Raw genomic sequence first — 27,956 nt, 5'->3', positions numbered from 1 at the left:
TATAAAACCTAAAAGTGGTCAGAGTGCACAAACATTTGTACGGTCAGATTGAGTGTTGGTGGGTTTTTTTTTTCTTTTGCGTGCTCTGGAACTGGGACTGGGACTGGCACTGGGTGCTGTTAGGAATTTTAACAGCCCAAGCACTCAATTTTATTGTAAAATGCACTGTTGATAGCTTTACCTGGATCATAAGCTGCTGCCTGTGCAGTTTTATTTTGTTTTCTCCCTTAATCACACCCTGCCACAATTCAATCACACAGCAGAAAGTTTTGTAAGTAATATCTACTTTTCACCATAGACCAAATAGAGAAATTAATCATTTGATAATTGATAATTTTTTCCCCCAACTCTAGCTATACCCGAGACATCCAGTTCACCAAAGTCTTCTGCAGTTGCACAAAATAGTGATTTATGTTTTTGTATCCGAAACTAAAAATCGCTCATGTAGCTTTAAAGGATATCCGAGGCGATTAATAAAATGTAACTTTACTTACCTGGGGCTTCTTCCAGCCCCTAGAAGTCACGTGTGTCCCTCGCCACAGCTCAGGTCTTCTCCCCGGTTCCGCACAGGCAATTCAGCATTTAGTTACTGTCCTTAGGAGAGGTGAACAAACATAACAGCAAGAACAAACCCCAGGCTAACTTTATGTCACCTGATACTTACTTTGTGTTAGCTAGGACCACAGAAAGTAGATTACAATCCTTGGAAAAGTACAGCCACTTGGCAGGTAGGAAGAAGCTACAAACCACTACAGAAAACTGCAGATTGGAGAATTGCAGTGGAGTTTGTTTTTTGTGTTTGTTTTTTTACTTCTGCTGCAAAGGCATATACGGAATTGCTGGCAGATTCTTCGCATTGTACTTTCTGTCCTGTTGGCGCAGGGCAGTGACGTTAGCCAGGGCCCAGGAGCCCTTACAGCGGAACTCCAGGCTTCTTTGTCCTCTCTATGGTGCAGGACAGCATGTTTAACTTTAATCCTATAGAACAGTGATGGCTAACCTTGGCACTCCAGCTGTGGTGGAACTACAAGTCCCATGAGGCATTGCAATACTCTGACAGTTCTAAGCATAACTTGAGGAGGCAGAGGCATGATGGGATTTGTAGTTTTGTCACAGCTGGAGTGCCAAGGTTAGCCATCACTGCTATAGAAGTATTGTGGAAGAACAGAAAACTGAAGCTGTTCTGTGGGGGAGAAACGGGCACAAATTCCTTCAGGGCGGGGTCTTAAGGTTAGGCATCAGTAGAGGGGGGTTTCAGCGTGAGAGTAGGTTAGGCAAGGTCATACAAAATATAGGTAAAGATTATCAGTGTTTTACTATCAGAATTAACCGGTTCAGCCCCACAGTGTCGAAAATATCATGCATCCGAGCAACGTTCACCTCTCATTCATTCGCCAATAACTTTATTGCTACTTATCACAGTTAAATGATCTATATCTTGTTTTTTCTGCCACTAATTAGGCTTTCTTTGGGTAGTACATTTTGGTAAGAATAATTTTTTTTTCTAAATCCATTTTAACAGGAAGATTAAGAAAAATGAAGAAAATGCATTATTTCTCGTTTTTGGCCATTATAGTTTGAAATTAATATAAGCTACCGTAATTAAAACTCATGTATTTTATTTGCCCATTTGTCCCGGTTATTACACCGTTTAAATTATGTCCCTATCACAATTTATGGCGCCGATATTTTATTTAGAAATAAAGGTGCATTGTTTCAATATGCGTCCATCACTATTTATAAGCTTATAATTTAAAATAATAATATACTCTCTTGACATGCATATTTAAAAAGTTCAGACCCTTAGGTAACTATTTATGTTGTTTTTATTGTAATTTTTTTTTTTTTTTTATTAAAAAATGTATTTGGGTAATTTTTGGTGTGGGAGGGAAACGGCTAATTTTAAATGTAAGATAATGTAATTGTTTAATAAAAAATGTATGTGGTTGTAGTTTACTATTTGGCCACAAGATGGCCACAGTCAAAAAAGTCCTGGATGCTGACGATCTCGCATCCAGGAACTACAGGGAGGCTGGGGAAACTTCTTGGGGCAGAAAGAAAGGCGGTCTCTAATTAGAAACCGTTGGTTTTTCTGCGGGGGAGTTAGATCGGTGAATGGGAATTGTATTCCCATTCACTGATCGGGGGGGCTAGCGGCGGGAGCGCGCCTGATCGTGCGCAGCAGCAGAGCCTAGAGCCTATCTAAATGAACTTACTCATCCAGATAGGCTCAACTGGTTAAAGAATACCCGAAGTTACATGTGACATGATGACATAGACATGTGTATGTACAGTGCCTAGCACACAAATAACTATGCTGTGTTCCTTTTTTTTCTTTCTCTGCCTGAAAGAGTTAAATATCAGATATGTAAGTGGCTGACTCAGTCAGGAAGTGACTACAGTGGGATCCTCACTGATAAGAAATTCCCTTTTTTATCTTTTTCTTGCTCTCAGAAGCCATTTTCTGCTAGGAAAGTGTTTTATAGTTGGAATTTCTTATCAGTGAGGGTCACACTGTAGTCCCTTCCTGTCTGAGTCAGGACTGAGTCAGCCACTTACATACCTGATATTTAACTCTTTCAGACAGCGAAAGAAAAAAGGAACACAGCATAATTATTTGTGTGCTAGGCACTGTACATACACATCTTTATCTCATGTCACTTCGGGTATCCTTTAAGTAGTAAAATATCGTAAATTTTTCGGATATTCTACAAGCTGCTATCTCCGGCATTTGTTTTACTAGTCACCTTTTTAAAATGTACGCCCTTTGAAGCATTGAACAAATACAAACAGCAAATCATTGCGTGAGTCAAGTTTATTAATATAAACAGAATAAGAATTAGTAATTCGTAGAGCTGTAAAGCAAGCAGTGTGTGATGCCCTAAATGCACGGAGTGCAGGTGGCCTATGGACACCACTGCTGAACCCAACATTCACCTAATGCTAGGTTCACACGGTACAATTTTCTGTTAGATTAACCTTTCTAGATCTATTTTTTTCCCCTTCCACCCCACATGTCCAATCTTAATTTTGAACGATTTTCCGATCGATTTCCATAGAAGTGAATGGAAATTGATCGAAAAAGCGATCAGAAAATCAATCGAAATTAAGATCAGACATGTTGGAAAAAATCTGGCAGGTAAATCTAACAGAAAACTGTATGGTGTGTTACATGCTGTATTCCTGTCTACCATTGTATGTTATTTTTGGAAAAGTTGACCTGCACAGTGGTGTATGCGTTTTTTGTATATTTAATTTTCAAAAGACTTTTAGGCCAATTGCAAACCTAATATTAGCTTGCACTGCAGAAATGAACCTTCATGTGACCCTGTGCCACAGTGCGGCAACAGGGTAATTTACATAGTGCCTCCACCCCCAGCTTGTGACTGATTTCCTGCTGGGCAGGAATTGCCATCGGTCCGCTCATGCGCACCGCTCCGCGCTTCCGTCATGCACACTTACTACTTCATCCATTGACCTGCATTGCTGCATAATCAGTGCAGTTGTCACAGATCATGCGGTAACATGCTGCAGCCTTTGTGTCAGCATTGTGGTGATTTGGATACTTTTGTTGCATCATGTGACGTGTGCAAATCTCCATAGACAAACATGGCCCTTGTGGTGGGGAAGAGTAACACAGTGTGATGCAGTGTGCAGGTGGCCTTAAAAAGATTAATACAGCAAAGTCCCCGATACCTGGCACCGGTGGGTATCGCCTGATGCCAGATACATGCCGGATGCCGAAATAGTGCCAAACTCCCCCCTGAAATACTGAGGCTCCAGCTATGTCTGGCAGTCTCCCTCTATCTCCCCGCGGGCTCGGAGTGGCTTTCCGGCTTTCCCAGTGCACGGAAGCCGGAGTGTCAGCTGACCCACATGGGGTCATGTGACAGTCCAGCTTCCGTACACAGATGCTAGGAGCCAACGGGAGATAGAGCGAGACTGCTAGCCATCTCTGGAGCCTCTGTAAGTATATGAAAGCCTGCCAGCACCCACAGACAGCTCCGCCCCCCAAAGAGGTCCCCATTATTCCTCATGCATGCCAGTTAGTTGAGACTTCCGGTTGCCTGAATTCTGGATAACGGGGACTTTACTGTAGTAAACATTGAACTATTCAACGAAACTGGTGCTATTTCTTCTATAAAAGTTTATCATTACATTAAAGGGACTCAGAGCTGAAAACTTCGCTCCGATTGCTCCCACGCTGCCGTCCTCCACTGCCGGCAGCTTCGGGAACCGGGTCACGTTACTGATGTGACACCGACAGTCGCGGCCAGCTACGCAGGAGAAGTGCGCCCTTTACATATCTCTCCAGCGTCTGCATTAGACTGGCTCCGATTGACGTACAAGGACCTGGTTCCCGAAGGTGAGGACGGCAGCGTGAGAGCGATCAGAGCGAATGGGGCTGAAGGAAGCCCCAGGTATGTATAAAATCTTTTTTCGCTCTGGTACACTTTAAACATCAAATCATTTATAATGATCCAAATCAGTCAATTTGGGGCAAGTACGAAGAGAAAGGACACCCCTGCACATCTCATTAGTACTCTTATTGCATTTCAGCCTTTATTCAAAAGAAAAATGCCAAGTGTATAATGGTGCAGAGGCGGTTCCCCTGCTGCTTTATAAACTGGCCACTATGTTTTTGGATTCCTTTCCTTAATCTATGGTTTTCAAATGTTACATTTTAGTTTTTCTTAATTGCAGTGTCAATTGTAGTACTGTATTGCTAAGCTGTGTTTTCCATCAACTTTTATTTGATTTATCACACAGAGCCAGAATGGAATAAAGTATATGAACATTTGTGCACTCATGACGACAGTTTGAAGCCATTTGTATGTAATACGTGCAACCAAAGATTCTTCAAAGAGTAGGTTTTCAATTGAAACAAATTATCAGTACATTTTTGAAGATCTATTTGCCATATTCTGCATATGAATGTTCTATAATATACTGTACCAACAGTTGTGTTTTTTTGCCTGGTACACCTAATACAATTAATTTCCGGTCAGATAAACTGGTTAAATTGATTATTTTCAACACATCTGATTTACGATCAGAAAAACAATCGAAAAGCAGATTGGACATTTTGGAAATAATCGATTTGACCCATCATATATATCAGGTTGTTAATTTGTAATTTCATACCAATATGGATTTCCAGTAGTATAAAAACTCCAAGTCTCAGCCTGGTCAAGTACCATCTAGCATGTGCATTAGTGTGGTGGAGCTCTGTGTGTGCTTACAGATAAGGCAGTGTTACACATCCTGTTCATTTCTAGAGCAACATTACAGTTGGCTTAGGAGGGCATGTGTACACTGATTTTACAATGCAAATCACATCGCAAAACGCAATCATTGAAGAAAAAACAACCCCTTAATAGCCTTATTTATTTTTCTGTATTTGTTATTTGTGAACACATTTTCCCAGCTATTTTCTTGGTGCCTATTTAATTAGCATTAGTGTGTAGTATAGCTCTCCTGATGAATATTATACACAACATTTATATTTCTTCATTTTTTTACTAGACATAACCGACAATAATTACATCTGTTCCTGCCCCTATAAGAGCACGAGCTTATATCAGTCTGCAGAGAAAACGTTATCTGTAATTACACACTGCTGTATTCTTGCCATTTGTTCTATGATCATTTTGTATAACTGTAGTATTTCTTACTGTAAGTATCCATTATCCAGATTCTATGCACATGATCACACAGACGGCATCCTAAAGCTTCAGTTTTACAAAACAAAAGTGATATTCCAGTTCTTGATAGATGCTGGAGAGGGGAAACCCCTTGCAGGTTTTGTTATATTGCTAATGTAAACTGGCTAGGTCTCTGACTTTGCATGTCCCCTCACCTGTTGTACTCATTACAAGTAAGTCCTCTTTCTTTGACTGGTGGACTCTTCACTTAATCTAATTCTATATAGTTATATTATGAATAATGCTTCAGGGTGAATGGTAACACGTAGAGTAGCAGGAACCAGGAGAGTATGATCAGACCAGATATCTTAAGGGAATGCTAGAGTCCCCCAGAGATGTATGAGACCAGATGGTGAATCTTCCCACAAGACTTCACCTGAATATAGAAATACACTTATTGGTACATTAACTCTTCACGTTCATGTCTCCTAAAAGAACAAATATAGATTGCCATCTACATTTCCAATAACAAGTAGCAGAAGGTTGATACAAACAAAAACTCACATGGTTCACTCTCAGTTCCTGTAGACCTTGGATAACTCTGTGCCGAACCAAAAACAGTAGGCTGTTCAACCAGTTCAATATGAGGGGCAACTGAACAAACTGAGAACAAAAACTAACCCCAGCTCATTCCCAGCCGCTGCAGAATCTGGCTATCGCTGCATGCTGAGCAAGGCCAAAAAAAACACATAGTCTGTTGAACCAGTATAATGTGAAGGACAATGGAACAAATACACAAGCTGGTACACTAGGTAACTCCCACCAAGTCAGGATATGCCAAATTGCCAATATCTAAACTTATTTGACAGTTATAAATTGGTTGAGCAAACTATTTTTTTTTTTCCTGCTTGAATATTGCCTTATTGCCATAGGACAGTATCAATATTGCTCTTGTAATGTTTTAAGACAGGCACAGTGAGCTACAACTCCTCTGCAGACTGGGGAAACATTAACACCTGATAATAATAGAGCATTGTTAGATGTCCTTGCTTCAGGGAAGGAGAATGTCTCCTCTTGGGGTTCTTGGGCCTGGCTGCAATGAGCTGGTGCAGGTACCAGTGGGGGCGGTGGGAGTAGGGGGGGGGCTGTATTTAGGAGGGCAGGTTGTAAGCAAACTGTAAGGGCTGGTGTACAAGCACTTAGAAAGGCTGGTGCACGCTACAAGAGCTTTTCTAAATGCTTTGTGATTTTTGGAAGCTCTTGCTAATGTTATCTTATGTGTGTGTTCACACTGGAGTGATGTGATTTTATAAAAATACCCCATAGCATTGCTTTAGCAAGAGCTTTTAGGCTAGTTTCACAGTGGTCAGTTGCATAACTTGCGCATTTTAATGACTGTGAACTGCAATGGAGACTGGCCATAGACTTCAATACTCAGCCTGCATGCAGCGATCCATTACTGTGATCAGGCTCATAGAATTGTATGGGCAGTCAGTTGACATGCAAAATAATTCACAACTGACCACTGTGAACAGGGCTTCAAAATCTCTAGCATTTAAACAACTCTTATAGTGTACACCAGCCTTAACGAGACACTGAAGCGAGAATAATTCTCGCTTCAGAGCTCATAGTTAGCAGGGGCACGTGCTAAATCAACGACCAATTGGTCGTAGACTTTGCTGCTCTTAGAGGCAGGGCTAACGGCTGCAGCCCTGCCTCTAGTCTCGTCTTTTGGCGGCGCATCGCCGCCTCTCCCCCGCCCCAGTGAAGGAAGACTGAGAGGGGCGGGGGAGAGGCGAAGGTACGCGTCTGATAGACGCGCGGGAGGCAGGGATGCGGCGGTTAGCCCTGCCTCAATCAGGAAGAGATCCCCGGCTGCACGGAGGAGATTTCGGGGGGTCAGGGACCCTCGTTTAGCCGCGGGATAGCGGCGGTTTAGCAGGGGCACACATGCCCCTGCTAACTATGAGCTCTGAAGCGAGATTTATTCTCACTTCAGAGTCTCTTTAAGTGCTTGTTCACACCACAATAGCTTTTTAAGCTCTAGTTATTTTGAAAAGCTCTTGCTAATGCATTGTTATGGGGGATTTTTACAAGATCGCATCGCTCCAGTGTGAAAACACACATAGAATAATATTAGCAAGAGCTTTTAAAATCACAAAACTCTTAGAAAAACTCTTGTTGTGTGAACAAGCCCTAAGGGCTCAGCCACACTATAAGCGCCTTTCTGAGTGCTTTTTAAAAATCACTCCCATTCGCTTTTATTAAAATCGCAGCAAAAATCAATCAATTCATGTTTTCTCCCACAAATCTTTTCATCTTCTGATTAAAATAATTTTTGGCACTCTGCAATTGAAACATTACCAAAAAGTAGGTGAAAAGGCAATGGCCTCAATTCACTAAGATCATGCAGGAGATAATAAGGTAAGAGAAAACTTGCCACCACACAGTGAGAGCGTTATCTTATCTCTTCATTACTTAAAGGCACGCTGTTGGCAGACTGATAAGGCTGTTTCTGAACGATCCGAACAGCCTTATCAGTCTGCTGACAGTGCGTACAGACGTGCTACTGTCGGCTGAGCGTCCGCCCAGCGGAAGGGTCTGACGGACCCATCGTTGCCGGCGGTATGGCGTGTGTACGCGCCTTAAGTTACCTCCTCTGTTATTATTTTCACACGCAGTTAATTAACAGCCAACAGAATTCTGTAGTTATTTTAAAGATTGAAGAGTTAATTTAAAGACAGAAGAGTTAACTTTAGGTTTGCCTGAGGTAATATTTTTCCTGAATACTACATGCCTCATCACCATGGTGATAACTCTAGAAACGTTATTAAAGACAGGAGATAAGCTTAGTTAATTGAGGCCATTGTCAAAATTATTAAGAGTATTTTCTTGCTTGCTGAAAAAGTACAAAGAAGTAGGTGGAAAAGTACCTTAAAAATGTTTAGTATTTTTCTTGCTTGCTGGTTGTTTAAAAATAAATTTTATCGACAAGATGTGAAAATATTGCCTTGGAGAAAAGTAGAATTGCATATGGGCACTTGTTTTGTTTATTGCTTGGTTTAATACAGCTTAAATATGTTATCTCTGTAGAGTGCAGCTAAAGTCCCACTCCTCAAAGCACAAGAAAATCAAAAATATTCTGTGTCGGTTATGTGATCAAAAATTTAGGAGCACACGCCAAATGAATAGACACCAAAAACGGTTCCATAACAAACACAGTAATGGAGAGAGCAACAACAGAAAGCTAAAGGCAGGAAACCACACAAGTACTTTTATTCAAGAAAATTCACCACCACATATTCCAAGGAGGGATTTCACCTGTGACATTTGTAAAAGGTAAGATATTATTTTCGTTTTTATGTTTCTTTAAACATTTGTGTTCTTGCATCTACATCCAAAGCACCACCACTCACGGCAGGCATCTATTAGGAAATTATATCCCCATCAGAAGGTTTTATATTTGCCCCATTCCACTTACATATGTATATTTATATAATATTTCCTTTTTCCCAATATTTCCTTTTTTCCTTTTCAAATATGCTTGAAAAACAGATCCAATGCTTCAAGGAGGGTAAACTTAACATTGACCCGAGGATCCAAGTTCCTTAGGGAACCTAAAATTGTAGAGGTCGCAACTACTTAGCTTTTAGTATACCATATACATACTCCAATATAAAATACAAACCAGTCTTAACTTTTGAAATGTACCACAAGAAGCAGCAACAGGTACTACAATCCCTAGTGCATGCAAAGTGAAACAGTACACTTAGAGTCTGGGGGACCAGATCGGGTATTACCACCATGTTAATAATGCATACACAGAAATAACACATTCATATGAGTATCATCAGAATAAGCAATTCGGCACTTACAATTGCCGAACTGCTTCTTCTGATGATACTACAATCTTCATTTTCTACTTTTGTATAAACCTAGGCTAGAAACACAGGCTGCTACTTTTAACATCCCTACATCACTTCTCTAGTGTTCCCCTCCCTCCCCTGTATTGTATTCCTCTGTTCTAGTTGTCCCCTCTCCCTACCTCGAACAGCATACCTGGTGTCTGGTGGTCCTCCATCCCCCTACACAGAGTAATTGGTGTATGGTGATTTCCCTCCCTCCCCCATACAGCATTCACTAATGTCCAGTGATCCCTCTCCCTCATACAGCTTCCCTGGCATCAAGTGGATCTGCTCTCCTACACAGCGTACTTGTGGTCTATTGGCCATCCTCCCTTTTCTGTAGAATACCCCCTGGTGTCTAGTTACACCTGATTAAGGCTCCCTGCACACTGCAAATTTGTCTTCCGATTTTCCCTGAATACATTCAACAGAAAAACGGATCAAAAAACGCAGCATGCAGTAAAGATTAAAAATCGGATGTAAAAACCGATTAAAAAGCGGAATCTGAATCGTGTGCAGGGAGCCATAGAGCTGGTGCAGAAACGCTGCACGCTACTCCATCAAGTCTTCTTCCGCATTCTGATTCTAGTGTTTGAACTTGCAAGTTAATTAGCTTATTGCGCAAAGCATGGTATTCTGCTGCCATTAATACCGCCATGCACTGCCCCATGTATGGATGACCCTGAACCCTTCCAAGGTTAGTTTACACTTAAAGGGAACCTAAACTGAGAAGGATATGGATCTTTCCTTTTAAAATGATACCAGTTGCCTGACTCTCCTGCTGATCCTGTGTCTCTAATACTTTAGCCACAGCCCCTCAACAAGCATGCAGATCAGGTGCTCTGACTGAAGTCAGACTGGATTAGCTGCATGCTTGTTTCAGGTGTGTGATTCAGTCACTATTGCATCCAAAAAGATCAGTAGGTCTGCCAGGCAACTGGTATTGTTTAAAAGGAAACCTCTACATCCCTCTCAGTTTAGGTTCCCTTTAGGCTAATTACACACCAGGATGTTGCGTTTAGGGGACGTTATAGGGCACATGACGTGCCCCTAACGCAATGCCTGGTTCTCTCTGGTGTGGACGCCGGAGTGAGCCGCATTGTGCAGCTCACTCGGGCATCCGTGATGCCGTGATGCGTACTCTTGGACGCATGCGGCATCACGTGGTCCCGCCCGGCCAATCGCCGCACAGAGCGGCCGCTCCAGGAAGTAAACACTGCACGCCACACCGTGCAGTGAATATTAATTAGCCATGTGCCCGGCCGCTCTCCCTCTCCTCCCCAACATGACTGAGCATGTGCAAAAGTCTAATGCGGCTTAGCCGCGGAGAACGCACAGCATGCAGCACTTTGCTGCGTTACAATGTAACGCAACGTGGGCAGTGTGAACAGCCCACTTGTGTTACATTGCTGTGCGTTGGGGGAGCGTTACAGGCTGCACTAACGTGCGCCTGTAAAGTCCCTGTGTGCAAGAAGCCTTAATGCACCTGAACATGTTTTTTTGGGGGCTCAAGCAAAGCAAGTTTAATTAATAAACTTCTAAATTCGAGCTTTAACTATAGTTGGAGGTCAGGCTTTTATTGCTGTCTTGTTCCTTCTGGGAGATTTGCTCAGTAAACATTAATATAATCAGATAACATGCTGTTAGTATATGATGAGCATTGTGTAAGTACGGTTTCTGGGCACAAGATTATTGAGCTAATGCTGCAAACTCGATATTGATAATGTTTTGAACCTTTGAGTGCTGCTGTAGGCTGCTGCTTAAATATACTGGAGTAATAGGGGAAAGCAAAGCATTGCTGGAGCACCACAGATTCATTATTGCTTTGTTACAGGACAAAGTGCAGACTAATTCTAATTTTTACTACATATCAATAGAAAAAAAGATTTTGATTAAGAGCCGAGGCAAATGTACAGTACATTTGCCTCGACTCTTAATTAAAATCTTGTTTTAAACAAGTTGTGTACAAACCAGTTCCAAAAGTGTAAAAAAAAGTAAACCTATGCAAGAGTCAAAAGTAAACTCTGCAGCACAGACATTACCTGTTCCTTTATGTTTTAAAGTAAACCTGAGACGAGAATAAAGAAAGATTTGATGCTCACCCAGGGCTTCCTCTAGCTCCATAAGCACAGCTGATTCCCTTGTCGTCCTCCCAAGTGCCTTCGTTCTTCGGCTATCGGTCCCAGTAACTGGCTCAATCACGTCAGCCGGGTCTTCTGCGCATGTACAGTCCCTCCACGCATGCGCAGATGAGCCCGACTGGCGCGGCTGAGCCAATTACCGGAGCTGATTGCAACTGAACGGAAGCAATCGGGAGGACGGTGAGGGACTCACCAGTTCTTATGGAGCTAGAGGAAGCCCCGGGTAAGTATAAAATTCTTTATTCTCGTCTCCGGTTTACTTTAAAATGCACATTACTTATACCTTGAGGTGAGTTATTTTACAGTGTCATTATCTTCTCTGCAGTGAAGAAGAGGATCCCTGCTAACAGTGGGTTGCAAAAGTATTCGGCCCCGTTGAACTTTTCCACATTTTGTCACATTACTGCCACAAACATGCATCAATTTTATTGGAAGTCCACGTGAAAGACCAATACAAAGTGGTGTACACGTGAGAAGTGGATCGAAAATCATACATCATTCCAAACATTTTTTTACAAATAACTGCAAAGTGGGGTGTGCGTAATTATTCGGCCCCCTGAGTCAATACTTTGTAGAACCACCTTTTGCTGCAATTACAGCTGCCAGTCTTTCAGGGTATGTCTCTACCAGCTTTGCACATCTAGAGACTGAAATCCTTGCCCATTCTTCTTTGCAAAACAGCTCCAGCTCAGTCAGATTAGATGGACAGCGTTTGTGAACAACAGTTTTCAGATCTTGCCACGGATTCTTGATTGGATTTAGATCTGGACTTTGACTGGGCCATTCTAACACATAGATATGTTTTCTTTTAAACTATTCCATTGTTGCCCTGGCTTTATGTTTAGGGTCATTGTCCTGCTGGAAGGTGAACCTCCGCCCCAGTCTCAAGTCTTTTGCAGTCTCCAATAGGTTTTCTTCCAAGTTTGCCCTGTATTTAGCTCCATCCATCTTCCCATCAACTCTGACCAGCTTCCCTGCTGAAGAGATGCACACCCCGAGCATGATGCTGCCACCACCATATTTGACAGTGGGGATGGTGTGTTCAGAGTGATGTGCAGTGTTAGTTTTCTGCCACACATAGCGTTTTGCATTTTGGTCAAAAAGTTCCATTTTGGTCTCATCTGACCAGAGCACCTTCTTCCACATGGTTGCTGTGTCCCCCACATGGCTTGTGGCAAACTGCAAACTGGACTTCTTATGCTTTCTGTTAACAATGCTTTTCTTCTTGCCACTCTTCCATAAAGGCCAACTTTGTACAGTGCATGACTTATAGTTGTCCTATGGACAGAGTCTCCCACCTGAGCTGTAGATCTCTGCAGCTCGTCCAGAGTCACCATGGGCCTCTTGACTGCATTTCTGATCAGCACTCTCCTTGTTCGACCTGTGAGTTTAGGTGGATGGCCTTGTCTTGGTAGGTGTACAGTTGTGCCATACTCCTTCCATTTCTGAATGATCGCTTGAACAGTGCTCCGTGAGATGTTCAAGGCTTTGGAATTTTTTTTGTAGCCTAAGCCTGTTTTAAATTTCTCAATAACTTGATCCCTGACCTGTCTTGTGTGTTCTTTGGACTTCACGGTGTTGTTGCTCCCAATATTCTCTTAGACAACCTCTGAGGCCCTCACAGAGCAGCTGTATTTGTACTGACATTAGATTACACACAGGTGCACTCTACTTAGTCATTAGCACTCCTCAGGCAATGTCTGTAGGCAACTGACTGCACTCAGATCAAAGGGGGCCGAATAATTATGCACACACCACTTTGCAGTTATTTATTTGTAAAAAATGTTTGGAATCATGTATGATTTTCGTTCCACTTCTCATGTGTACACCACTTTGTATTGGTCTTTCACATGGAATTCCAATAAAATTGATTCATGTTTGTGGCAGTAATATGACAAAATGTGGAAAACTTCAAGGGGGCCGAATACTTTTGCAACCCAATTATAAACACAAAGAACACGCGCTGTTTACAAAAATGATCAATTTAATCTATGATTTTTCTCCAGATATGCATATAAAACTTCATAAAAATCCTGCACTAAAAGTAATCACTTTGTTAAAATAAACATTGATGCTCCACAATCAATCCCCCAAAACACCATGCACTCATTAAAAATAGCACACGCTTATATACTGTGTAAATATAAAGGCTGCGCGCTACAGATTGGCAGTTCTCACTACCCGTAATGGACAAGGCATGAGTTGCAAGTGTCGATTCCAACGGCTATTTCAAAAAATAGATCGTAATGTAGGATCCTACTTCAAGAAAAAATGCTGGTCGACCTTATGATTCAAAAATACTTCTATTTCCGGAAAGTGGATGGGTCCGTTTTTAATGGATTTATCCCATACAGTATACACTAAAAATCACGTTTAGGTGCACCTTCTTATGACTCAGTTTCAGGGCAAACTACATTTACTGTGGGTACCTCTGAACCTTGGAAGCTCCTCTCACGAACTTTCGAGTTGTACACTCAGCCATATACTTCAGGGCTTCTCTCTCCAGTCAGCTCACGGCGTTGCTCGGCGGCCTACGTCACTTCCTGCTGGTAAGTCCAGTGTGACGCTCGCTCACTATCCCGGCAAGCCCAGAGCGGTCTCTTCGGGTGACGTCACCTTAAAGCAATAGGACCTTTGTTGCGGAAATGGTCGCTTTAACGCTATTGCGGCCAACCTGGCTCCTATACTTCAGAAACAGCTTATTTCAGGAGAACCTCTACACGTTTCAGCTAAAAATCGTTAGCCTTCATCAGGAGGAATAGTTCTGCCGAGTATAGTTCATCCATTTATACAGGTCTCTGCCCATATGCAAATGTCTCTCCGCCCACCTCATAATTATGTTCATATGGGTATATGCAAATCCTTCCGTGCTGTTGCGATGTCACATGCCTTATTCCACTCTGCCTATTGGCCAATCTGAGTAGTTCCAATTTATCAAATAAAACATATTACTTAAACATATCTTATAGTTAATCAAAGAATGTGAATGTTTCCATCTCGCTATTAAGTCCCCTTGGCATCAATGTATCCAGCTGGAAGATCCACCTAGATTCATTTTTTGACATTTTCTTAATAAAATCCCCCCCCCCCCCTACTTTTGCAACCCACTGTTTGTATAACACAACTGGTAATGTGTGAAATGTTACTGAATGTAGGGTTTCCAACACACTAGAAGGTAGCGCCCCGCCACTGAAAAAGTTCTACTGGAATAAGGGGTTGGAGACGAGCAGTAATGGGAGTCAGTGAAAACTATAATGGGGTTGTATCTGTCTTGCCACAAATAATGCATGATAAAGATGGCTAACTGGATATAATGTCCTAGGTCAGAATACATTTCTAATTCCCCTTAGAAAAACAAGTTTGCTTTCTTAAAACAGAAAGCATTTGCGATAATTCAGGTTGGCATGAGCTTGAGATGTCTCCCAGTGCAACACTGCTGAATATATGCAAATTAACCATTTTTACCCTTCGAAGCTAAACACACCTCTAAAACCACTGGAATGCAATGATGTGTCTTGTTAGCTTGTTAATTTGTACAGAGCCATAATAATCCAACATGCGTACAGGCTGTTTCAGATTGTTTGATCCTCATCAGTGCATGGCATGGTTTAATTTGGCTCTATGGAGTAGGGCTTGTAACATCGAGAGGTACAGACTAACCAGCAAGCTCATGGTGAACCAGAACTCATTGGAGTGTGTAAGGGACTTCAATGGTACTAAAAGCCCCCTTACTAAAATGCTAAGAAAAACAAAAGTTTGGTTTATTAAAACAGAAAGAATTTGCGATAATTCAGGTTGGAGTGAGCTTGAGATGTCTCCCAGTGCATCACTGCTGAATACAGGATCTTCTCAAAAATTTAGCATATTTCATCCGACCAATAAAAGAAAAGTGTTTTTAAAACAAAAAAAGTCAACCTTCAAATAATTATGTTCAGTTATGCACTCAATACTTGGCCGGGAATCCTTTTGCAGAAATGACTGCTTCAATGCGGCGTGGCATGGAGGCAATCACCCTGTGGCACTGCTCAGGTGTTATGGAGGCCCAGGATGCTTCGATAGCAGCCTTAAGATCATCCAGAGTGTTGGGTCTTGTGTCTCTCAACTTTCTCTCCACAATATCCCACAGATTCTCTATGGGGTTCAGGTCAGGAGAGTTGGCAGGCCAATTGAGCACAGTAATACCATGGTCAGTAAACCATTTACCAGTGGTTTTGGCACTGTGAGCAGGTGCCAGGTCATGCTGAAAAATTAAATCTTCATCTCCATAAAGCTTTTCAGCAGATGGAAGCATGAAGTGCTCCAAAATTTCCTGATAGCTAGTTGCATTGACCCTGCCCTTGATAAAACACAGTGGACCAACACCAGCAGCTGACATGGCACCCCAGACCATCACTGACTGTGGGTACTTGACACTGGACTTCAGGCATTTTGGCATTTCCCTCTCCCCAGCCTTCCTCCAGACTCTGGCACCTTGATTTCCGAATGACATGTAAAAGTTGCTTTCATCCGAAAAAAGTACTTTGGACCACTGAGCAACAGTCCAGTGCTGCTTCTCTGTAGCCCAGGTCAGGCGCTTCTGCCACTGTTTCTGGTTCAAAAGTGGGTTCATGCTTCCATCTGCTGAAAAGCTTTATGGAGATGAAGATTTCATTTTTCAGCACGACCTGGCACCTGCTCATAGTGCCAAAACCACTGGTAAATGGTTTACTGACCATGGTATTACTGTGCTCAATTGGCCTGCCAACTCTCCTGACCTGAACCCCATAGAGAATCTGTGGGATATTGTGAAGAGAAATTTGAGAGACGCAAGACCCAACACTCTGGATGAGCTTAAGGTCACTATTGAAGCATCCTGGGCCTCCATAACACCTGAGCAGTGCCACAGGCTGATTGCCTCCATGCCATGCCGCATTGAAGCAGTCATTTCTGCAAAAGGATTCCCCACCAAGTATTGAGTGCATAACTGAACATAATTATTTGAAGGTTGACCTTTTTTTTTTTTGTTTTTTTTGTTTTAGAAACACTTTTCTTTTATTGGTCGGATGAAATATGCTAATTTTTTGAGATCGGAATTTTGGGTTTTCATGAGCTGTATGCCAAAATCATCAATAAGAAAAACAATAAAAGGCTTTAACTACTTTGGTTGTGTGTAATGAATCTAAAATATATGAAAGTCTAATGTTTATCAGTACATTACAGAAAATAATGAACTTTATCACAATATGCTAATTTTTTTGAGAAGATCCTGTATATGCAAATTAACCATTGTTACCCTTAGAAGCTAAACACACCTTCAGAACGCTGGAATGCAATGATGTATCAGCTTGTTAATTTGTAACTGTCATACAAATCTAAAATTAAGATGTGCTGAATATTTACATATTCTCAAATTGAATTGGGATTGTGTGTGTTCACCTTATTTTTCTTTCGTTTTACAGAAATAGTGTTATGGACAAAGTAATAATAATCCCTCGGTATCTATAGCTGATAATTTATTACACTACAGCTTTATTTTCTGTGTGAGAAACTTGTTATCATGCACTGCCTCGTATTACATGGCTAGCCATCCCTAATGAGATCATATTTGGCCCATTCTCCCTCCATCCCTCTGGTGCAGCCACGAGTACAGCTTTTGTAAGAAAGAAAAACACCAGCAGGGGGAAGTGCTGAGAACGTCATCTTTCTCTATCTAACTTATCACTAATGTGCATCAGACCTGTAGTGTGACAGATACCCTCAGCTCAGCATCATTTCAAAGCTGTGAAAACCCCTTCAGGAGTGCATGTGTTTTTTCCTTTTTGAGTTTCTTTATTCACGTTACTGTGTTGCGAGCTGCTTTGCACTTGGACCAGTTTATGGCGTATGAATTTCATTAAATGTTGTTTTTCCTATAATTTTCTGAGAGACGCATGAGAATACATTTACAAACATCTGGCATTTCAGCACGAAACATTGCTGAAAATGAGCCATTAAATCATGAATGTAGCTATTCTGCAGACAGTTTGGGAGACTTTTCAATAAATGAATTCAGATGTAATTACACTGCACCAGTTTAATTGCTGGTGTTGTTTTTTCACAAATATTTAATTGCATTTTCTTTTTGGAACACTGCAACAAATGTCTTATTTTTTTTAAACCAGCTTCTAAACCAGTTTTACTACTAGCAGCGGTAGGAGATTCTGAGTGTATGTCTTATGGGAGAATAGCACTTTACAGTTATTTTATTGGATGTTGTATACCATTGGTGTATGTATATACATGAGATCCATAATAAAATATATATATATATATATATATATATATATATATATATATATATATATATATATATATATATATATATATATATATATATATATATATATATATATATATAATTTCCCTGTCAAAAATATACACAGTATTATGACTTTGCAATAACCATGAGTCAGCCAGCTGTGGTGTTGTGGTAATGTTCCTGGAAGTAGGAGGAAAGCGTGTAAATCCCTTGGCCTTAAAGCAGGGTTTTCAAACAGTTTCTTCGAGGGGTGAGGTCCTCACATATTTTTGGCACAGCTCAAAACCTTGAAATACCCCATGAGTAGTTGGACTACTAGTCCAAAATTTGTCAAGAGGTCAGAGCCATGATATGTGAGATAAACTTACAATAAAGTGCAATGAGATAGAAATGTCAGTGAAAAAGTGCAATTGCAGAAAGGGTCAGTGGGAAAAGGCGCAACAGTGAAAGGTTATCAAATGAGGTCCTACATGCAAAGAATATTCATCAAATTACACCAAGGTAATGAGAGGAAAAGAATGCAACATGAATGGTGCAAGTCAGTAACCTAGCCATGCCGATACCGATAGGCTCAGAGAAAGGGAGTACACGGAGGATCAGTGTGCACTGCAGTCAGTGATGGAGACTTGCAGAAGGAGAGAGATTTCTGACAGTGTATAAGCACATGAGTGTTGCAGCATGAACTACCATTACAAAAGCTTACCGGCAGTAGGAGTGGAGAGAAAAGGGGCAAAAGGCGGGCTAACAAACCTAATACATCACTGCACTCATTTTAATGGATGTTGTGGCTTATCACGTGTCTGCCCCTCCCTCCCCCTCAGCTCTTCCTATTGGTGAGAGAGACCTTTTTAACCACTTATGATCTTAAAAAGTGTATATCTACGTCTTGCAGGACTTTAGTTCCTGCTCAGTTTACATAGATATTTGTCTTCTGCCGGGAGTCCGCTTTCACTGATCTAAGGCCCAGTGAACGCTGGGCGGATCTCCACCTGAAAATCCGCATGGCTAATGTATCTGTATGGGCTGGTGCACACCGGCGGTTTTAAGTTTTTAGCAAGCCGCAGGTTTGCTTAAAACCTCAAACCGCCGTTGTGCACCAGCCCATACAGATACATTAGCCATGCGGATGCAGCCGGCGGATCGCATCAAGATCCGCCCGGTGTGCACTGGGACTAAACTCTGTCATCCACACCCAAAACAGCTAGCGTTTTGTGGATCTGCTAGCGGTTTTGGTGTGCACTGGGCCTAAGTGCTGGTGTCGACACCAGCATCAATGAGATGCAGGCGTAATTGACAACAAAAGTAACACCTACACACATTACTTCCTCTGTGTACTGTTAAGTACACAAGAGGAAGAGACTGAAGATAAATAGTTACTTTAGGGGCTCAACTTTTTAATTATGTATATTATAGTTATTTTTGCAAATAAGGGTTTGTAATTAGTGGGGGACCAAAACTGAAAAAATACACCTTTATTCCAAATCAAATATTGTCGCCATACATTGCACTACGGACATAATTTAAATGTTGTTATATCCGGGACAACTTGGCAAATAAACTGTGTGGGTTTTATCCACAGTAGCATGCATTATAACACAACTATAATGGATGTAAACTGAGAAATTACTTTTTTTTTCCATTTTTTTTTTTTCTTATTATTCCTGTTTAAATGCATTTAGAATAAAATATATCTTAGCAAAATGTACCACCCAAAGAATACCTAATTGGTGACGAAAAAAATAAGATATAGATTTTGTTGTAATAGGTAGCTATAAAGTTATTGGCGAATAAATGGTATGAGTGCTGATAGTTGAGAATTGTTCAGGTTAAATCCCTTAGTAGACAAGACAAGACAAATAACACTTATATCGCGCTTTTCTCCTGGCGGACTCAAAGCGCCAGAGCCACCAGGACGCGCTCTATAGGCAGTAGCAGTGTTAGGGAGACTTGCCTAAGGTCTCCTACTGAATAGGTGCAGGCTTACTGAACAGGCAGAGCCGAGATTTGAACCCTGGTCTCCTGTGTCAGAGGCAGAGCCCTTAACCATTACACCATCCAGCCACTACTGTAGTAGGGAAGTGGTTAAACCCAGAAGGGGTAGGATAAAAGAGCCTAGGGAAGTTAAAGTACAAACCCGTCCCTGAGTGCATTCAGTGCAGTGGATCACAAAGATGGACCGAATGCCAGCAGAAATGAGACCAGTGTTTTCCCAAATGATTATCACTTGTTAACAGAATTGAGATTTTTTTTTTTCCCCTCAAATAATTAGTGTGGTGATTCTAAAAAAAAAAAAAAAGCATAGAGAGCACCAGACTAATCAACCAATTAAAAGGAATTCTTTCCTGTAAACATTGTATTACATGATGATAGAATCATGTGATGCGGTGGCAGATATTTCCTTTTCAAAAAGAAAAGCGCTCTAAAGATTTGTGGCTAAAACAGTGCAGCAAATACAAATAAAGCTAAAACAGAACCATTATAAATAGGTTATTGAGTAAATATAGTGTAAAAAAAAAAATCTACCATGCATCGTGCTATGACAGCTTATTTGTTTTCTCGGTAGTAAAGAATTATGGTTGAATAGAAATACAGGTTGGAAAATCTTCTTTCCAGTAGCTGTGAAGTTTTCTGGTTTTGGACTAGTATGTCTCATGGGACTGTCTCAAAATTTCCCTTACTTTTCATGCAGTCCCAGAACTGCAGTGGCAAAGTCCAAGCACCAGAATAGTGTTTACAAGGCAGGCCAGCCAGCAGCTTTGTATAGATCCTTGTCAGGAAAAGAAATGAGAGGAAAACTTGAGTCCCCAAAGAGGAGATGTACTGGTCCAAAACCAATTGGTTAAATATTCAGCACTGTCAGATTAATAAAACCTACGGTAAGTGACAGCTGAGTGCATAACATTTGCATTTTAGTCTGGGGTAAATGTACATCTTATATATGTTCGTATGTGTATGTATGTATGTACCCATTGTAAATGTTACTGCTTTTCAGTAGCCGTTTAACAAAGGCGCAGAAGGACGCTGTGTTTTCTTTATGGCTGCGTCTTTATCTGCATGATGTGATTGCCCATGTCTAAAATGACTGCACAATGTAGCAAAACCCACACATAGTGAACATCAGTCAGAACTCCACCACCTTGCAGTGCTGTGGAGTCGGTGCAACAATCATCCGATTCCTCAGTTTCATAACTCCGACTCCAGATACCCCACATTTCTTCAATTCAAAATCATCCAACTCCGACCTTTCAGTTTATAAAACCGACTCCATGTACCCAAAATTGCTCTGCCAACTTGTCCTGCCTTTTATAGCACCAGTAGCCCTCTATATTCCTGCACGTGGTCAAGAGGATAGCACTCCCTTTATGGATCAGTGGTCAATTAGTAAAATTATTACAAATTGGTAATTGATTGAGAGGGCTTTAGTTGACGGATAGATTCCCCTATTTCCTGCTGTGGCAGGCAGTAAGATTAATCACTTCAGCTAGGATAGTGACAGTAATAGACTGCTTAAAAAAAACACAAAAAAACTTTTTACAGAATAAGAAGAAATTTGGAACTTTGGTCAAGTTTTTATTGCTCATTTGTTTTTTCCTGGAACCTTTCAAACTCACTTTAAAAGTCCTGAAGGTCACAGAGACAGAAAATTAGACAAAATCTTCCAAGTTGGAGACACGAAACAGGAGAAACCCCACATATATTATAAGCCTTTGGATTTTAATCTGTAGATTATTTTAAAATACCCGTTGACTTAAGGTGCCCATTAACAGTACAATGCCGCGGCCAATGGATCACGTTGAATCGCGCCGTAATTGATCAGAAACTAGCAGTTGTGCTCAGTAGTGGCCGAATTTCGCTTACCAATTAGATCGATCCAAAAAATGGATAGATTCCATTTATCTGATCAATTTAGCTAGTGGGAATTTGAACATTCATAGGCACAACCAATCATTTCTGAATACTGCAGTGATTGGACACGATCAGTCGACCGTGGAATTGTGCCATTAACAGCACCTTAAGAGTAGTTAACATCCAGTTCTACTACCACACATTTACATAAAAGAAAAAAATATATATTCTAGGAATGAATTACAAAATAAATGTAAAAATTATGCATTGATGGCTTTTTGTCTTTCATTATGTTTTAAGTAGTGATAAAGATTTTTCTTCTCTGTAGGAAATGTTCGTCTAAATTGGCTCTACAGCGACATATGGGAGTGCATGCTGGAGAAAAACCATTTCACTGCCAACACTGTGAATATAAAACCAGGCTGAAGGCTTCTCTGACACAGCACATGAGGGTTCATACGGGTGAGATTTTTCTGCACTAGTAAACTAAAAATTTTTTATATCTTTAAACACCATTCACAGGATCTTCTTATCTCAAATACACTGACTAAAGTCTGTTTCTAATTGTTAGATTTCTTGGTCAGAGACATCCAGTTCATACCAGTGGCCTGCTGGAGGCCATTTTGTAGGGCTCTGGCAGTGCTCATCCTATTTCTCCCCCTCCTACAATGCTGGATCCACATTGCTCTGTGTGTTTTCTGTTCCTCCTCGCTGCTCTCATTCTCCGCAATCACTCCTTGAAAAATCTCTCTTTTGGCTAATGTAAACATTTTCGGACACAAAAAATCAGGCTTGCCGTGATGTTCCCTCCAATCGTCCTGCTATTCCCTCCTCTTCCCCGCCCCATTCACTCCCCTTAAAGGGGCATTATGGTGAAAAATTGTAAAATGTAAAATATGTGCAAACATAGACAAATAAGAAATACGTTTTTTTTTTCCCCCCAGAGTAAAATGAGCCATAAATTACTTTTCTCCTATAATTGTCACTTACAGTAGGTAGTAGGAATCTGACAGAAGTGACAGGTTTTGGACTAGTCCATCTCTTCATGGGGGGATTATCAGTAATTTTAGTTAATTTTCTAAAGCATTAGTAAATGGCAGTTGCTCTGTCCAACTGCCCAAAAACTGTGTAGCGAGCAGCGAAGCTGGCCAGAATCATTGTTTAAATCCTTTTTGGGGAATAGCGTTATAAAGAATAAAAGCCTTGCTGAGAATCCCCTATGAAGAGATGGACTAGTCCAAAACCTGAAATCTGACAAAAGCGACAGGTTTTGGACTAGTTGGACAGAGCAACTGCCATTCACGAAGTGCTTTTGAAAATAAATAAATCCCTGATAATCCCCCCCCCCCCCCCCCCAATGAAGAGATGGACTATTCCAAAACCTGTCGCTTCTGTCAGATTTCTACTATCTACTGTAAGTTCATACATAGATAATGAATGACAGCACTCCTCTTCTGTCACTCTTTGTCTGCAAAAGTAAACACACTACACATAGTGCATTACTGTATTAAACGCACATGACCACACTCCCCTGGTGAAAATAGTGAAGCACACGTGATTCATAAAACATTGAATAAACACGTCCGGAGTTCCAGCATTAGTCTACTGTAAGTGACAGCAACATAGGAGAAAAGTAATTACGATTCATTTTACTCTGTAAAAAATGTACTTATTTGTTTGCACATATTTTAACCACTTCCGGATACCGGGTGGTTTGGCTGATCTGTGCTGCGGGGGCTCTTCAGCCCGCAGCACAGATCAGAAATCAGGCAGGGCGATCAGACCTCCCCCCTTTTTTCCCCACTAGGGGGATGTCCTGCTGGGGGGGTCTGATCGCCGCCGCGCTGCTGTGCCTAGCGGGGGGGGGGCTCCTCAAAGCCCCCCTCCGCAGCACTAGTCCTCCCTCTGCCTCCTTCCCTCCCTCTCCCTCCCCCTGTGTGCGGCGCAGGACGGAAAGCCATCCTGCGCCGGATAGGATAGGCTTTAGCCTATCAGATGCCGGCGATCCCCGGCCAATCAGAGGCCGGGGATCGCCGATCTCCTCTACGGCGCTGCTGCTGCGCAGCGCCGTATATATGTAAACACCGGGGAAGATCTTCCCCGCGTGTTTACATTTACCCTGCGAGCTGCGATCGGCGGCTCGCAGGGTGTTCACGGAGACACCCTCCGTGAACTGACATGGAACGGCCGCTCATACGAGCGGCCGTTTCCATGGAAACCACTTCAGGATTCAGGGGCGTAGTTAAGCGTACGCAGAATCCTGAAGTGGTTAAATTTTACAATTTTTTTTGCCATAGTGCCCCTTTAAGAGGGAATGGGAGGTTGATAGGAGGGAACTACATAAATGTAATTATTTTTTTTTTTTTTATTTTTTATTTTTTTTTTTGTAAAAAAATTTTCCTCTCCTCAGGTTTACACCGAAGGTTGATATCAAAAGCTAATACTTACCTGAGGGAAGACTCCGGATCCTATTGAGGCTTCCCTCTCTACTCAGATATCCCCCATCACTGAGCATGGCTCCCCTCACCAATGTAATTAGCGACAATGCATTGTCACTAATCTTCGGGGGGAGGGGGGTGCTTAGCGAAAGGGGACATCAGAATAGAGAGAGGATCCTGAGGCTTCCCTCTCTTTAGGTAAGGTTCTAATTTTGTTTGATAATGCTGTGCACAGCAGCTCAACATCGTTACGGGCGGAGAGGGTCACAGTTGTGTTCCACAATGTTCTTCACGAGACTGATTCTTCCTCCATGAAACATAACTACATTGCTGTTCCTCAGCAGACAGTCCCGACCAACAGGATGCTTTCCAGACAGGTGACTATTACCATTCATCCAATAAGTGGCAAACATCTGCTCTGGATTGGCAGTGGACCGGCAATGGAACATATTGCATTCCTGGAGCAGTAAAGTGCCTCTAGAATTCGGAGACGTACGTTCACATAATTGGCCCGCCGTGTTCACACCCCCTTGGTGACCCACATATATAACAGTGCAGCCACCAAGACTCCCCCATCTGAAAGTAAAGTTATGAAGTGTAGAAAATAACATGTAAAATATTTGACTCCTAAGCTAGGCATTAAGAGATCAAGAATGTACAGTACTTCTTTTCTATTGGCAACTAAAATGTTTATTTCAAACTCTACTTTTCAGTACAAGAAGCCTGAATCCTGTGCTAATAGATCTTAATTATCTAATTTATTAGCTTACTACTGTATGGCTAACTATGACTAACACATGTAGTAGTTAACTGGGTGAAGGTCTTGTTTTCTGGCCGTGTGGTGCAAAGCTTTCATACAAAGCGATATTAGTACTCAATAGAGCATGTCTCTAATGTATGATGTACATGTGCTTTGACTGGAAGCTACTGCTACTGCTGTCTTCTGAGTAATGTGATCAAAAACAACTACTTCCATAGTTCCTCTCTGAACAGTTTCTTGTAATGACCACTGCTTAGTTTTGTAGTTGTTTGTTGAGCTTTGGGTTTTCGTTGGAGTATGCTTTGATTGCTATTGTGTGTTTTTTTTTTTTTTGTTTTTTTTTTTGTAGCATTGACTTTATCATTAAAGTCTATAAGTTTGCATGGTAATGGTGAATTATGCACAGTGGGCTTTTCCAGAGATCTCCAATGGGATTATCATAAGTGATTTAGCAAATGTGGCCTGGAATTTTCAAAAAATTTCTAATATATGCAAAATACAATGTTGCCTTTTAAAAACTGGACATATTTATTTGCTTGAATGTAGGTGTCTTGGACACTACATTAGCGTCTAAAACAACACAAGGCAGTGGGACCTACCGTGGCACTTACGCAAACGTCGTGAAAAGCTATCTCCTTGTTTAAAACTGCTTCAGTTCATTTGAATGGAACGGCAGTTCATCACTGTTAAATGGCGCTTCCGTCGTCCGCTGAAAACGCTGTATTTATCACCCATCTGAACCAGCACTAAAAGCAATGCTGAGTTATTTGGCCGTGATGGTGTATGGAATGTTATAAGTAAACTTGGATAAGGTCCAGAATGTATCCGCCTGGACACTTTTATTGCACCACATAAAAGTTGGTGGACACGACCATAAAAGAGAAAACCTGGACAGTAGTAGTGTAGGGGTGGTGCAGAAGCATACATTTAGAATAGACTCCTGTTTAATTTGGCTTAGGGTGTTGCCAATACTGGTACTATTACCAATATTCTGAAATTTGCTGCCCTCTCTTTTAATCCAAGCCCCCCTCCCACAGCAATTCTCTATCTATTTGCTTAACACAAACATCCCTCCCTAAGCATAAGAATACCCCAAGTAACTCTGACCTCCCCTAATACTTGTAACTATACCCCTAACACTAAGGCCCGCATCACATGGACAATGCTTTTGGACAAATGCCTTTCTGCACGTAATCGTGCAGAAAAGCTTTTGACGGCTTCCGGTGGTTTTACCCCCCACAGGGGCACACGAAGATGCGGCAGTAAGCGACCTTGGAAGCAGCATGTTGCATTCAGTGTTGGCTAAAACAATGGGGAAACTGTATCAGAAACACAGAGTTCGCTCAAACAACGGTAAACTACAGTACAAGCGCTGCCCATTCACTTGGATGGGCAGCACTTGTCATGGAGGGCGGGAAGCGACCCGCAGTCACCCGTGTGAACAGGCACTAAAGAAAACCCCTATGTACATGGCTAACACTAACCTCCCTCACTGCTATATTATATTTTAACCACGTTACTATCCCCTCACACTAATGGCCCTGCCAATTATCTGAATTTGGCTACACTGTAGCTGAACTCATAACTGATCTGGCACTTTTAGCCAAATGCTGGTGCTTGTATCACAGCCAAGTGCCTGCACCCAAAACAAGCACCCAGTGCCCCACAGCCACTAATCTACATTGCAGGCTATGGAGACACTGAATAGCGGCTATTACCACCAAGCCCAATTCATCTGCTTTAAGTGCAGAGCAATGTGCAGAACTGCAATATTTCTTGTGAATGTGCCTTATCTGGATAGTTTACTAAATTGCTTGTTATCCGCTAGCATTATTTAGCCCAGTTATTAGGAGGGGGGTGTTCATTGTATGTATGGCTTCTGGGGGTAGTCAGTCGAGTCTTGGTATTGGAATATGTGTTAAAGTTCATGACCTGGCATCATTTTTTACAAATGTATTCCAGCATGCTAAAGTTCAGGCAGCTTAAAGTGAAACCACTGCCCTTATCCAGCCAGAAGACCTTTTATCTTTCAGCCTCTTACAATTATTGCATTGGGCTTGTTAGTGTGGATAAGGCCATAACTTATACTTATTCTATATAAGGTGGACTCGATGTTTGTTACTTAGCATGTTTGCCATGACATCATTACTCTTTCCAAATCTTGGCAGCTGTAAAATACACATCATGACATAAACATTTCCTATGTCTTTAATATGAGCACATACAGTGATGTGAAAAACTATTTGCCCCCTCCCCTGATTTCTTATTCTTTTGCATGTTTGCCACACTTAAATGTTTCTGCTCATCAAAAACCGTTAACTATTAGTCAAAGATAACATAATAGAACACAAAATGCAGTTTTAAATCATGGTTTGTATTATTTAGTTAGGAAAAAAAAACTTTAAACCTACATGGCCCTGTGTAAAAAAGAAATTGCCCCCTGAACCTAATAACTGGTTGGGCCACCAATAGCAGCAATAACTGCAATCAAGCGTTTGCGATAACTTGCAACTAGTCTTTTACAGCGCTCTGGAGGAATTTTGGCCCACTCATCTTTGCAGAATTGTTGTAATTCAGCTTTATTTGAGGGTTTTCTAGCATGAACCGCCTTTTTAAGGTCATGCCACAACATCTCAATAGGATTCAGGTCAGGACTTTGACTAGGCCACTCCAAAGTCTTCATTTTGTTTTTCTTCAGCCATTCAGAGGTGGATTTGTTGGTGTGTTTTGGGTCATTGTCCTGCTGCAGCACACAAGATCGCTTCAGCTTGAATTGACGAACAGATGGCCTGTCATTCTCCTTCAGGATTTTTTGGTAGACAGTAGAATTCATGGGTCCATCTATCACAGCAAGCCTTCCAGGTCCTGAAGCAGCAAAACAACCCCAGACCATCACACTACCACCACCATATTTTACTGTTGGTATGATGTTCTTTTGCTGAAA

The 27,956-nt window shown here is 41.5% G+C and overlaps 1 protein-coding gene across 3 annotated transcripts in view; it reads left to right on the top strand.

Moving 5' to 3' along the window:
- Positions 1–27,956, top strand: part of LOC137518675 (gastrula zinc finger protein XlCGF26.1-like) — a 45,187-nt gene that overhangs the window by 5,888 nt on the left and 11,343 nt on the right. For 2 of the 3 annotated variants that reach the window (XM_068236826.1, XM_068236825.1), the window contains exons 3-5: positions 4,771–4,867; positions 8,739–8,984; positions 22,143–22,276. In XM_068236826.1, coding sequence (XP_068092927.1) covers positions 4,771–4,867; positions 8,739–8,984; positions 22,143–22,276 — 477 coding nt within the window. The remainder of the gene's footprint in view (positions 1–4,770; positions 4,868–8,738; positions 8,985–22,142; positions 22,277–27,956) is intronic. The other variant, XM_068236827.1, reaches the window with a different exon arrangement.

Source organism: Hyperolius riggenbachi, chromosome 5, assembly GCF_040937935.1.
Source record: "Hyperolius riggenbachi isolate aHypRig1 chromosome 5, aHypRig1.pri, whole genome shotgun sequence".
Classification (NCBI taxonomy): Eukaryota; Metazoa; Chordata; class Amphibia; order Anura; family Hyperoliidae; genus Hyperolius; species Hyperolius riggenbachi.
The sequence above is the reverse complement of the archived record's forward strand: the minus strand, read 5'-3'. Positions and strand labels throughout refer to the sequence as shown.